This window comes from Cricetulus griseus, chromosome 6 (assembly GCF_003668045.3).
Source record: "Cricetulus griseus strain 17A/GY chromosome 6, alternate assembly CriGri-PICRH-1.0, whole genome shotgun sequence".
Lineage (NCBI taxonomy): Eukaryota > Metazoa > Chordata > Mammalia > Rodentia > Cricetidae > Cricetulus > Cricetulus griseus.
This window is the reverse complement of record NC_048599.1, coordinates 12,521,202-12,535,096: the sequence shown is the minus strand read 5'-3', so window position 1 is coordinate 12,535,096 and position 13,895 is coordinate 12,521,202. Positions and strand designations below refer to the sequence as shown.

Genomic DNA, 13,895 nt, shown 5'->3' with positions numbered 1-13,895 from the left:
GATTCTCAGTGTGTGTGTGTGTGTGTGTGTGTGTGTGTGTGTGTGTGTGTGTGTGTGTGATTCTCAGTGTGTGTGTGTGTGATTCTCAGTGTGTGTGTGTGTGTGTGTGTGTGTGTGTGCGCGCGCGCGCGTATGCGTCTTCTTCAGTTCCTCCCCACCTAAGTTTTTGAGGCAGGATCTCCCATGGAAACAGGAGTTCACCGATTAGCTACACTGGCCAACCAGCCCCAGGGATCTTCCTGTACCTGCTTTCCCAGATACGGGATTACAGTCAGCAGCCCAGGCGGACTTTTATTTGACTGCAGGGGATTCGAACTCATATCTTGTTAGTTTCATGGCCACCTTTAGCCAACCGAGCTATCCATCCCTCAGCTTGGGAGTCTTACTCATTCGGTTATTCTGCCTGTCCTAGAATGGACGGCCTCTCCCTTCTCTGACGGGAACGAGCACAGTCCATAGCACAGCCACTTGCAGAACAAGCCATGGTCTGAGCAAAGAAATCCAAACCAGCAGCCTGCGTCAAAGGACGTGGTCTCTCGCGACGCCACCGCAGAACCGAGCGGGGTTCCGATTGGCCCTTGCAGCCGGGGTGGGGCCAAAAGCAGCCCTGGCTCCGCCCCTTGTCGCGGCCTCTCTCGCACATGCGCCGTGGCCGCCACCCTCGCCGCCGCGCCATTTTGCCGGGGTTTGAATGTGAGGCGGAGCAGCGGCGGGAGTGGTAGCGTCGGCTGCAGCTCTCTCTCGCCTGGGATTCCCTCCTCGGTCTCGGTGTCCCCGCGAGGTGAGGCATGGGGTGAGCAGGGCGGCCGCGGGGAGGGGACGAGCGCTGGGAAGTGGGTGCGGGCCTGTGCGTGCGGCCGCGCTCCGGCGCCTCCCCGCACGCCGCCGCAGGGCCGGGCCTGACCGCTCCGGGAAGCCAGGGCAGCTTGAGGCTCGGCCTCACGCTGGCTCCCGCAGCTCCCGCCCCTTCCCCTCCGGCGCCGCGCTGATTGGTCGCGCCGCCGCCCTTCGCTCCGTAGGTGTCCGCTGATTGGCCGCGCCGGCGCGTCCGTTCTCGGCGCGCCGGCGGGGCCCGCAGCGTGAGCGGTGTTGGGCGCCGAGGCCTGAGTTGGCCGAGCCGGTCCGCACCCTGCTTCCGAAGGAGGCCGGAGCGTGCACCGCTTTGGCTTCGCGGGTCCTCGGGCTCCTCCGCAGGGGACCTGGGCCTCGGGGTCTCACCTGGCTGAGTCGTTCGCGCTCCTGGGAACTGAGGAACGTACAGTCGAACGGGGTTACCCTTCCTGGGGCGCGCTGGCTTTCTAGTTGGATAATCTGGCCTCTTGCATACACAGTCTCTCCCTAGGAGTGTAATTCAGAGCCGGTCGTCGTCTCTGTGAAAAAATGTAATGTTCTGATAAGGTGATGCTGGTGGTGGGTCCGTGTTCTCGCCCATGTTGAGCAATCTCTCCCTCGGAAATGGCATTTTTATCCTCACCTCAAACTCAGATTCATTCATCACTTGCACACTTGGTTAAGCGGCTTTGGGGTTCCACTGATTGTTGACTGTACTTCCCAGAGGTCTCACCTGAGCTGCCGTGCGCCTCACTCCATCTCTCCAGAAGCACTGTAGCCATGCTGACCCGCTCCTTTTTAAGAATTCCCCGCCTCTCTGCCTTTGAAGTTCCCCTCTTAGGCATCAGTTCTCACTTCTCAGTTCACATCACCCAGCTTTATTTTCCTCCACAGCATTGACCTTATAGGTAGTTCTTACTGCTTGTTTCTCGTCCTTTTCATCTGCTCTGATGTTAGCTCTTCGATGATAACCTTTCTTGTTGGTTGCACGTTTGCAAGCCACGTGATGGATGCTCCTGTTATTTCATGAAGACATGGAAGGCCTTTTTTTTTTTTTTAAGTTTTGGATGAAGGATCTGACCTCAGATTCATCATTCTACAAGTGTAGGCTACCACACCCAACTCCCTTTCACCCTGTTCCCATTTGCACATAGCAATTTTAACCCCCTCTGGTTTCTTTGATTTCTTTGATTTGGGAAGCCATTCTCTACCAGGGATTGGGTGAGTGAGAGCAGTACTCTAATTGTGGAATTGATTTATTGCTTTATTTGTTGTTTCTCTTTGGGGACCTTATATTCTAGTTTCGGGGAGAACATGAATTAGATTATTTCAGGTAGTGACAAGTGACAGAAAGCTGACAGGTGAAGACATTTTCTCTGAATAGGTGGCATTAGAGCAGAGACTATCCAGGGGAAAGTGAGGGAACAGCATTTCAGGCAGAGGGAGTAGGATGCACAATTTCAAGTCTAGAAACTGACTTGGAATATTGGGATATTTTAGGAAATCCAGTTCAGTTGTGTGAAGAATAGAGAGATGGGACTTTGTAGGTAGTGCACGGAGTTTGGATATGATACAGAGTGGTAGATTACTGTGATTGATTAGAAGCAGAGAAAGGCAGTAGGCACTCAAGTTACTGCCCAGCCTTCTGTTCTCTTGAAGTGTAGTTAATAACTGTTCTTTTAAAAAAGCTAAGGATAGGGTAGGCAAGATGGATTGAGGGCAGGTAATCCTTACCTAGCCTAACAACCTGGATTTGTTCCCTGGTATCCACATGGTAGAAGGAGAGAACTGACTCCTGCACATTGTCTTCTGACTTCCACACACATGCTGTAGCACACGTGCACACAGTAAATGCATATGGTAAAAATTATGGTGACAGGAGAGGTGGCTCAGGAATCAGAAGCATGTATTGCCCTTGCAGAGGACCCAAGGTAAGTTTCTAGTACCCATGGGTGGCTCACTGTTGCCTATATTTCTAGCTCCAGGGGATCTGATGGCCTCTGCCTTCCTTGGGCATCTGCTGTCAAGTGTACATACATAAAGGCAGAAACATACAGAGATACACACATACACATACATTTGTTAAAAATTTTAAGGTGAGGATAGGTGTTAAGTTATGCTCTTACTATGTATTATAGGTTTTCATTTACTAGATTTCTTCCCCTCTCCTCAGATGTAAGGAAGGCCTCAGAAATGGGTATCTCAGTGCAGTAGACATATCTAAGAAAAAGGCAAATATCTTGGGTCATTTTTATCTTGGGTGTTTGTGAGATGACGATAGGAAACAGTGTTTATTCCCAAAACCTTCATTTGTAACTGTAGGAAGAGGCTAGACTTTCAGTTACTCATTCAAGATTTTTTTCAAAAGATGTAATCATTTTTTTGTGTGTGTTTAAGTGTTTGCCTTTGTGTACTATGTGTGTGGCTGATACTGAGGAAACCAGAAGAGGGTGTCATTCCCTGGAATTGGAGTTTCAAATGGTTGTGAGTTGCAGTGTGGGCATTGGGAATTAGTCAAGGTCCTCTTATAGCCGTTTGTTCTTTGACTAAGCAAGAGTCATCTAGGAAGCAGGAACCTTAGTTGATGGATTGTCTCCATCAGGTTACCTGTAGGCAAGACTCTGGGATTATTATTATTATTAATTTTTTGATTACTGATTATTATAGGAAGGCCTAGCCCACTATTGGTGGTACCACTCCTGAGCATGTGGTTCTGGGTGGTATAAGAAAGCAAGCTGAAATCCCAGCACTGGGAGAGGCAGAGACAGGCAGATCTCTTGGAGTTTGAGACTAGCCTGGTCTACAGAGCAAATTCCAGGACAGGCTCCAGAGATTCATCTTCCTCTGCTTCCTAAATTCTGGGATTAAAGGCATGTGCCACCACTGCTCAGTTTGAGCATGGTATTTATAGCTATAGAAAGCATACAGCAAGCAGCAAGTTCTCTTAATTGCTGAACCATCTCCCCAACCCCAAGTTTTTTGGGGGGCTGGTGAATGCGTCAGTAGAGCAAACACAAGTACTAGAACTCAAATCTCAGCACTCATTTATAGTCATGTGGAACATGAATGCCTGTAAGCCCAGCATTGTGGGTGGGAGACAAGCTATCCCAAAATTGTATCAAACTTGTGGGTCATAACCTGTGCCCCAAGTTAGGTCTGGCCACCCATTCTGAAGCTCAGTATTGACTCCCCTTGGGGTAAGTCCTTTTATAGCTAAGGGAAAAGGACTGCAGTAAGAATACAGATAGCATAGCTTTTCTTTTTTTTTTTTGAGGGTCTTGGTTTCTGGCTGTTGGCACATTAGAGAGTAGTCCTTGTCTTTACTTTTTCTCAGTGTGTATCAAGATGAAAGCTTAGCAGACTATGGTAGTACTGTGATTGTGATTATGCCTGTAATCCCAGTTCTTGACAGAGTTGTTCAAGGCCAGTTTGTGAGACCTTGTCTCTCTCTCTCATTCTTTAAAAGGGTGGTATTGGTGTCTGGTCGTCCTCCTTGACTGCAGCTCCTTTCTCCAGCTTCCAGGTTGCTCTCTTTAACACTGGGCTTTCTGTTATGTTCTTAGTTCAACCTTGTCATTTCCACTTAGAGGCTGCCTTGGGGAGCAGAAAAAGTATCATGAATCAGGCAGGTAGATTTGAGTTGATAGCAACATGGGCATGTAAATTAGCCACCGAGTTCCCTCCCTTATTGTAGTTTGAGATTAATGGTGCACAGTGGTGGCACATGCCTTTAATGCCAGTGCTTGGGGATAGGCAGAGGCAGGTGGATCCCCGAGTTCAAGACCAGCCTGGTCTACAGAGCAAGTTAAGGACAGCCAAGGGTACACAGAAAAACTGTCTCAAAAAACAAACAAACAAATGGTAAAGCAGATAAATTCACCTAGCACTGTATGGTTAGCTCATACAAATTACCCCTTCCTGTTTTCAAAACAGTCTGAACATTCTTTACTTCTGTTCTGCAAACTATTACCAGCTCAAAGTTCCAAATTCTTTGCTTTAATTGAATTTCACCCACTTTAAAAATCTCCAGTGAGCTGGGCATGGTAACACACATCTTTAGTCCCAGCAGGCACAGGCAGGTGAATCTGTGAGTTCAAGGCCAGCCTGATCTACATAGTAAGTGCCAGGACAGCCAGAGCTACACAGTGAGACCCTGTCTTAAAAACCAATCAAAAGGGGCTGGAGAGATGGCATAGAGGTTAAGAGCACTGGCTGCTCCTCCCGAGGTTTGGTTCTGAGTTCAATTCCCAGCAACCACATGGTAGGTAGCTCACAACCATCTGTAATGGGGTCTGATTCCCTCTTCTGGTGTGCATGAAGACTGGTCACTCAAATACATAAAATAAATATTTTTTAAAAATCAAAGGGGGATGGAGAGATGGCTTAGTAGTTATGAGCAATTGCTGCTCTCCCAGAGGACCCAGGTTCAATTCCCAGCACCCACGTGGCAGCTCACAACTGTAACTTCAGTTCCAGGGGATTGGAAACCCTTACATACACACATACGTGAAGGTACATGAAGTCAAAACACCAATGCACAGAAAATAAATAAATTAAGAAGATAAGAAAAACTCCCTGTATATACATTTAAGTTCTGAAACAACTAGGTTCTGAGGAACCTAGTAGATCTAGTGTTAACTCTCCTAGTCAGTATTTGTCTTTTCTTAGGTCTGGTACTTTACTCATAGGGAGATGAGTCCTAATTCTCAATATTCAATCAGGACTCAATCCTAATAAATCTTGGGTGACTTAATATTCCAGTAACCTTCCTAGCCTTTAAGTACTGTCTGTAGATTCCTTTGGCATTTTTACTCCAGAAGACAGTGTTTTTCAGAATTCAGTTTCTTTGGGATATATGTGAACACATTTTACACCACATACCTTGTGGGGTTTTGGGCAGCACTTGCAAGCAGGCACTGTCTTTTTATCCCTATTTATTCATTGGAGAGTGTGCCACAGTGAATGTGTAGAAGTTGTCAAGGGGAGTCTGTTCTTTGTTTTTTTTGTTTCTGTTTTTGTTTTCGAGACAGGGTTTCTCTGTGTAGCTTTGCGGGCCTATCCTGGCACTCGCTCTGTAGACTAGACTGGTCTCGAAATCACAGAGATCCACCTCCCTCTGCCTCCTAAGTGCTGGGATTAAAGGAGTGAGGCACCACTTCCCGGCCCAAAAGTGGGTTTTAAAAAGGTTTATTAAGGTATGTATATACCATAGGATTTGTCTATTTTAAATGTACTGTTCTGTCTAGTTTGATAATAAAGTTATACAACTCTGCATCCGTCACTAGTCCAGTTTTAGAAGCTACCAGCAGCCTTCACAGCTCTTTTGCAAGTTAAGTGGTGTGATTGAACCCAGAGTTTCAAATGATCATCCTTCCTGGTTAGCTCCATATGTTTTAGAACACTCTAAACCAATTCTTAGTGTCTAGTTTAAAGCCACTGTTATTGACCATAGTCACATGCTCCAGTTTCCTGAGCTGTGTTTTTCCTTATCAGCCATATCTATGTCAGCTAATTTAGATTTGTAATGTGACAGCTGGGAATGTAGTTCAATGGGATGTATGTATTTTTAACATTTGTTCATTTCTAGCACAGGAAAAAAAAATTGAGAATTAAATTTTTTTTCTCCGTCAGGTGGTAGTGGCACACGCTTTTAATCCTAGCACTCAGGAGGCAGAGACAGGTGGAATTCTGTGAGCACCAGCCAGCCTGGTGTACTGAGCCAGTTCCATGACAGGCTCCAAAGCTAAAGAAGCCCTGTCTCGATAAAACAAAAACAAAAAAATAAAAATAAAATGAATTAAAACCCTAACAAAAGTACAGGCCAACAAAAAGGTTGGGGGAATCTAGGTTTGATCCCTGGAACTCATATAAAGGCCAAAACAAAACAAAATTATCCTTTGATAGCCACGTGTGTGATTCTGCCCAAATATATATTTAAAGGACCAGTGAAACAGCTCCACGAGTTAAGACACTTTCTACTAAACCTGATAGCCTAAGTTTTAATGATCAGAACCAACACAGTACAAAAAGGGAACCAACTCCCTCAACTTGTCCTGATTTCCACACAAATGCCATGGCATATGCCTGGATGTGCACACAACAGAGAAAAAAAAATTTTTTGTTTTGTTTGTTTTTTGAGACAGGGTTTCTCTGACTTTGGAGGCTGTCCTGGAACTAGTTCTTGTAGACTAGGCTGGTCTCGAACTCACAGAGATCTGCCTGCCTCCGCCTCCCGAGTGCTGGGATTAAAGGCAGGTGCCACCACCGCCTGGCTGGGTTTTTTTTATTTTGTTTTGTTTTGTTTTTTAATATTTATTTACTGTGTATACAGTGTTCCACCTGTACACCAGCAAAGGGAACCAGATCTCATTATAGATGGTTGTGAGCTACCATGTGGTTGCTGGGACTTGAACTTGGGACCTCTGGTAGAAGAACCAGTGCCTTTAACCGCTGAGCCATCTCTCCAGCCCGTATTAGGCTTTTTAAAACTAGCATTTAATTTTCTAAGAATTTTATTTGTGTGTGTGTGTGTGTGTGTGTGTGTGTGTGTGTGTGTGTGTGTGTGTGTGTGTGTGTGGTGCAGGGGATGCATACGATATTCAGCATGTGGCTTCTGGGAATCAGTCCCTCTAGTCACCAGGCTTTGCAGGAAGTGCCTTTACCGCTGAGCTGTCGCCATAGCCTTATATTTTTGTTTTTACTCTTTACTTTTTTTCTTTTATTTTGGTTTTTTAAAACAGGGTTTCTCTGTGTAACAGCTGCCAGAGCTGTCCTGGAACTAGCTCTGTAGACCAGATGGGCCTCAAACTCACAGAGATCCTCCTGCCTCTGCTTCTCGATTGCTGTGATTAAAGGTATGTGGCACCACTGCCAGGTTTGCATTTTACTTTTATGAGTATACAAAATAATAACATTTGTAAAAAGGGTTGAGGTCATCATTGGCTAAATACCTAGTTCAGAGTTAGACTGAGCTATATGAACCTCTGTCTCAAAAAAATCCTGCTCCCACCACCTAAAAAAAAAAAAAAACCAAAACCACCCCTCTTCCAACTGCATGATTTTAGAAAAGGGGTTGTAATACGAAAGTATTCCTAGCTGGGTGTGCTGATGCATGCTTGTATTCTGAATACTTTACAGATGACAGAGCAGGGTTAAGGCACAAGTTCAAGGCCATCCTAAAGAGTTTTGGGCTGGCCAGCTAACAAGGAGGCCACCCTCTCTAAAGCAAAGTAAAAGAAAACAGTAACAAAAAGATTCATTTATGTTATTTACTTTCTCCTTGAGATCACTTATTTAGACTCTCTTTTATTTTTAGATTCAGAGCAATGGAGCTCAGCGATGCAAATTTGCAGACACTGACAGAATATTTGAAGAAAACCCTGGATCCAGATCCTGCCGTTAGACGTCCAGGTAAAGATGTCTTTGTTCTTTGATTGATTCATTCTTTGAGACACATGGCGGAAACCTTTTTTGCAATCTGCCTGGTTGTAAATATAATAATAATAATAATAATAATAATAATAATAATAAAAACCCTAACATACATGTTTGCTTATTTTCTCAGGCTTAGTTTATGTGGCATGGTTGGCTGCTTACAGTAGCTATAACACATGATAGAATATTTGTTGTTGAGTAGCTTTTATTTGACATCTCCTGGGATAAAAATACCAGTGTGTTTAGAAAGCTTTGTCTCATGAACTTTCTGAAAATCTCATTTAAATCTGCCAAGTTTAGGAGCATAATAATTAAGGCATCAAATTAGACGTAATTCCCAAGAGGTGATTAAATGAATGAATTCAAGTAATAAGATTCTTTTCTTCCCCTGGTAGCTTGAGTTAATTAATATTGTCAGAGACCTAGAGTTACTTGTATAAACTTGGAATTTCAACCCTAGACGTTTCTAAGAGTCAGATATGAAAGTAAATGAAAAGATTCTAGCCAGGTGGACACTAGTGGTCTGTAAAGATGTGTCCTTGTTAAGGGTGGGTAAGTGTTTGGATTTGTTGTTGTTGTTTTGTTTTTATTTTTCAAGACAAGTTTCTCTGTGTAGCCTTGGCTGTCCTGGAACTTGCTCTATAGACTAGGATGGCCTCAAACTCACAGAGATCCACCTGCCTCTGCCTCCCAAGTGCTGCAATTAAAGGTGTGCGCCTCCAACAGGCTTTGTTTTCGTTTTTTTGAGATAGGATTTTTCTCTGTGTAGCCCTGGCTGTCCTGGAAGTCCATCTGTAGACCAATCTGGCCTCAAACTCAGAAGTCCACCTGCCTGTGGCCCCTGAGTGGTGGGATTAAAGGAGTGCACCACCACCTGCCATGTTGGAATATAGTAACTCTAAGTACGAAGCAAGCCAGTTTTATGTCAGATTTGAAACTTTGTTTGAAAATAAGGATACTGATATGAAGTACCCCTATTGTTGAATGATGATAACCAACTTCAAAAGACTGGAAATGGGGGGGTCAGAAAGTTCTTATGAACAGACAGTTGGTGATCCTTGATACCAATGTCAGTGTGAATCAGAAATACCCTTAACCACTTAATAATGTCATGTTTGGTGGAGAGGATTTATCTTCAGAGGATCTGAAGACACAACTGTTAGTCATGAGTGGAGGGAAAGATTGTATACAGTAAATAGAATTGGGACTGTGTGGGTGGTTTGTATCCATGCCACTCCCCTTCACTCTCCATCTCATTGTTTGCTGGGTAAGAAATCCAGTGCTAAGAACTACTTCTGAATTACATTACTAGCCTCATCCTATTCTAGAGAAGTCTGCGTGATTTTTTTCTCGTTATTATACAGTGTTATTAAAGCCATTTCAAGCCAGTATATAATGTACTTTGAACATATACCCCCTCATCTGACTGCCCTCCTCTTTATCAGCCCCATCCTGTGTGATATCTGTGTGTGTATGTATGTGTGCATGCACATGCAGAAATCAGAGGTAAATGTTGGCTATCTTTTTTTAAAATTTATTTTATGTATATGAGTGTTTTACCTGTGTGTGCACTGTGTCTGTGTGTGTATATATACGCCTTGTCTGTGCTTGGTGCCCAAGGAGGGAATTTTATTTCTTGGAGCTAGAGTTACAGATGATTGGTTGTTAAGTTGCCGCATGGATGCTAGGAACTGAACTTTGGTCCTCTTGAATAGCAGCAAGGGCTCTCTGACCCCTCCCTGTAATATTTTTTCAGACAGGGTCTCTGAACCAGGAGCTCACTGATTGGGTGGCCAGCAAGTCCCAGGGATCAACCTGTCATTACTTGAATAACCCTGGGATTACAACTGTGCTCTGTTGTACCCCATTTTTATATGGGTAACGGATGGAACTCAGGTCCACATGCTTGAACGACAAGCCACCTCCCTGGCCCAGTCTTTTTCTGAGAGGTCACACTGTCCTGATGTGTTCCTGGGTATAGGAAAATTAATTGCTCTAATCTTCTTAGAATTTCCCAGAAAGCCTATACCAACATTAATTTAAAATTTTTTTAAGCATGTCCTTAAAATTTGAGGATGCTAAAGCTTTATGACCCCAGGACAAATAGAAATAAACTGCCTTCTGGGAAGTAAATTTTTCACAGAGTCAGTCTGTATCTGTCTCAGTGCTGAGGATGGAACCCAGGATCCCATACTTGCTAGACTGTCTACATCTTTATGATGTGATAGAGACAAATTGTGTGCTGGATCCCCGCTTTGATAGAGATGTAACAACTGTCTGGATGTACATAGTTTAATTGAAAAACTCAGTTGGGCAGTGGTAGGTCGATCCTTTAATCCCAGCACTCTGGAGGCAGAGGCAGGCTGATCTCTGTGAGTTCAAGACATCCTGGTCTACTGATTGAATTTTAGGACAGCCTCCAAAGCTACAGAGAAACCCTGTCTCGAAAAACCAAAAGAAAAAAGAGTCTGTGTGTATGTGGATGCAAGAGGTCCGTATCATGTTTCTACCTCTGACATGCCACCTTTATTGTTTATTGTTTTTTGAGACGGGGTATTTTTTTTTTGAGTAGTCCTGGCTGTACTGGAACTCACTCTGTAGACCAGGCTGGCTTTGAACTTACTGATATCCGCCTGCCTCTGCCTCTGGAGTGCTGGGATTAAAGGCATGTGTCACTACCTATTTTTTGAGACAGGATCTCTTCTGAACCTAGCCTGCCCATTGACTAGACTTACTCCCCAGTGAGCCCTCACAGATCCTCGTCTCTCTACCTTTCAAACACTAGGATGACAGAAGGAACTCTGGTCATCACCATGCTTACTGGTGTACTGACTGAACCATCTCCACAGTCTGGAATTGGAAGACGTTTGAGGTTCCTTAGCTATGTAGACAAAGGTCAACATGGAAAACTTTTAATTAAGTTAATTAATTTAGAGAGGGGGTAGATAAGATGCCACAATGTGCTTGTGGCAGAGGACAACTTTGTAGAGCTGATTCTTTCTTCCTGCCTTTACCTGATTCCCAGGGATGGAACTTAGGTTGTTAGGCTTCTACAGACATGTATGGTGGGTGCCTTTATTATGTAGGTTAAAGTAAACACAAAAACATTGACTTAAACTTTTGAGAAGAATGCTTGAGGGCTAGCGATGGATATAGGTAGAGTGCTTGTCTAGCATGCTTGAACCTGGAGATTCAATCCTCAGAACTGCGTAATTTGGGCATGGTAGCTCATCCCTGTAATCCTTTGGGAAGGGGACACAGCAGGATCCGATGCTCAGGCTAATCCTTGGCTACATAGTAAATTTGAGGCTTCATGAGACCCTGTCTGTGAATGAATGAAGGTAGATGAGGTGGCTTAGTGGGTACCAGTGCTTGCTGCCAAGCTGGATGACTTGCGTTTGATCTCTGGAACTAACATGGTAGAATAGGATATCATCACAATAAGCTGGGCAGACAGACACAGAGTTTAAAAATAAGTAAAGAAATATAAAACAAATTTTTAACAATCACACAAGTACCCCAAACAAACAACAACAACAACAACAACAAAACAACATGTCCTTTCCTGAAAACATTTCTCAATTCAGCAGTCTGAATTCTTCATGAAGGACATGGTAGATGCAAAACAACGTGAGGGGAAGCCAATGTGGTTACTACATTCACGTGTACATACTTGCAGGCAAAATACTCATACATGTTAAACAAAAATCTTTTTTATTTTTCTCCTAAACGTGTCCTCCCCACCCACACCCCACACCCATTTGTTCAGGTGAGACAGGATCTCAGTATGTAGACCACGCTGGCCTGGAACTTACTGTGTTGACTGAGTTGGCCTAAAACTCAAGAGATCCACTTGTTTCTGCCTCCCAAGTGCTGGGATCAAAGCTGTGCTCCACCAAGACTGGAGCATAAATAAATCTTCTAAAGGACTAGAGTAGAAATCTTTTGTCTTTCTTTTGTGATCTTAGATGAGCTAATAGTGGCAGGCTTTATGGGTGATAGTGACAGTTTAGCTCATGGGTAATAGCTGTTCACATAAATGCACTCATTGGTACTCCTAATAATCTTTGTGGAAGGAAGCGGGGTGTGTAACTTACAGTAACATCCACTACTTTCCTGAGAGCACCAGCTTTGGGTGGGCAATTATCTGAGTAGGCTACCCAGAGCTGTGGGAGAATTGAGTGAGGTCATTTGAAAACTGTAGGTTTTGTATACACTTCATCTAACATTATGTGTAAGCCATTTAACGGATAAAGCAAATGTCCTGTAGGAAAAATGTTGTAGTCTTTGTGTTGGTTGGTTGGTTTCTATGTATCTAACTGGGTTGTTTGCCTCCAGTTGGCCTAAAGTTCAATTTCTAGCCTGGGTTGGCCTAGAGCCTCTTCCAGGTGCTCAGATTAAATCCTGAATCATCATTTGTCATCTACTGTTTTCCTTTTTTTTTTTTTTTTTTTGTATCTTTATGTTTTAACTGTAGACATAGTTCAATATAAGTATGGAGTGTAAGTGTTTTTACTATAACAAATCTAACATGAAAATTCTTCCACAGCTGAGAAATTTCTTGAATCTGTAGAAGGAAATCAGAATTACCCACTGTTGCTTTTAACATTACTGGAAAAGTCACAGGATAATGTCATTAAAGTATGTGCTTCAGTAACCTTCAAGAACTACATTAAAAGGAACTGGAGAATTGTAAGTATCATGGGAATACATAATTAAATACTCTGTATATTTATATGGTTTATATCAACTCCCTTAGTATATTTAGATATAGATGCATCATAAACAGCTCTTTCTCCACAACTCCTGTTATTTCATTCCACGTAACTTTTTTGGTTTTTCGAGACAGGGTTTCTCTGTATAACATTCTTGGCTGTCCTGGAACTTGATCTCTAGAGCAGAATGGCCTCGAACTCACCTGCCTCTGTCTCCAGAGTGCCACCACCACTTGGCCCACATAACTTTCTGTGTGTATGGTTGTTTGTTTGTTTGTTTGTTTTTGTTTTTGTTTTTTTTTCCCCTTAAAGATTCATTTATTTATTATGTATACAGTGTTCTGTCTGCATGTATGCCTGCAGGCCAGAAGAGGGCACCAGATCTAATTATGGATGGTTGTAACAGGTCTGTAAAGATGGCCCATCAGTTTAAGAATACTTACTGCTCTTACAGAGAACCCAGGTTTGGTTGTCAGTACTCTCCTGGCTCATAGCTGCCTGAAATTCCAGTTTCAGGGCATCTGATACACTTTTCTGGCCTCAAGGAGCTCCTGCATGCTATCAATATTTTCTATGTACTGCAACAGGCTATCAGTCTCCATGCTTCACCTAAGAACTAAAATTCTTTTTTTAAAATAATGTATGTGGATGTTTTGCCTACATGTATGTCTGAATACCACTTGCATGATTGGTACCCAGGAAGACCAGAAGAGAGCATCAAATCCCTGGAACTAGATTTATAGATGGTTGTAAGCCACTATGTGTGTTGGGAACCAAACCTGAGTCCTGTGCAAGAGTAGTATGTCCTCTTGCCTGCTGAATCATCTCCAGCCCAGAACCAATATTCTTTTTTTTTATTTTTTCAAGGCAGGGTTTCTCTGTGTAGCTCTAGCTGTCCTGAACCCGCTCTGTAGA

At 43.5% G+C, this 13,895-nt stretch overlaps 1 protein-coding gene across 2 annotated transcripts in view; it reads left to right on the top strand.

Moving 5' to 3' along the window:
- The first annotated feature begins 645 nt into the window (after positions 1 to 645).
- The window catches only part of Cse1l (chromosome segregation 1 like), a 42,665-nt gene continuing 29,415 nt past the window's right edge, over positions 646 to 13,895 (top strand). The window contains exons 1-3 of one of the 2 annotated variants that reach the window (XM_027423371.2): positions 646 to 781; positions 8,147 to 8,241; positions 12,815 to 12,957. In XM_027423371.2, the coding sequence (XP_027279172.1) occupies positions 8,157 to 8,241; positions 12,815 to 12,957 (228 nt within the window). In that variant the 5' untranslated portion in view covers positions 646 to 781; positions 8,147 to 8,156. Of the gene's footprint in view, positions 782 to 7,648; positions 7,686 to 8,146; positions 8,242 to 12,814; positions 12,958 to 13,895 lie in introns of those variants that run through there. The other variant, XM_027423372.2, reaches the window with a different exon arrangement.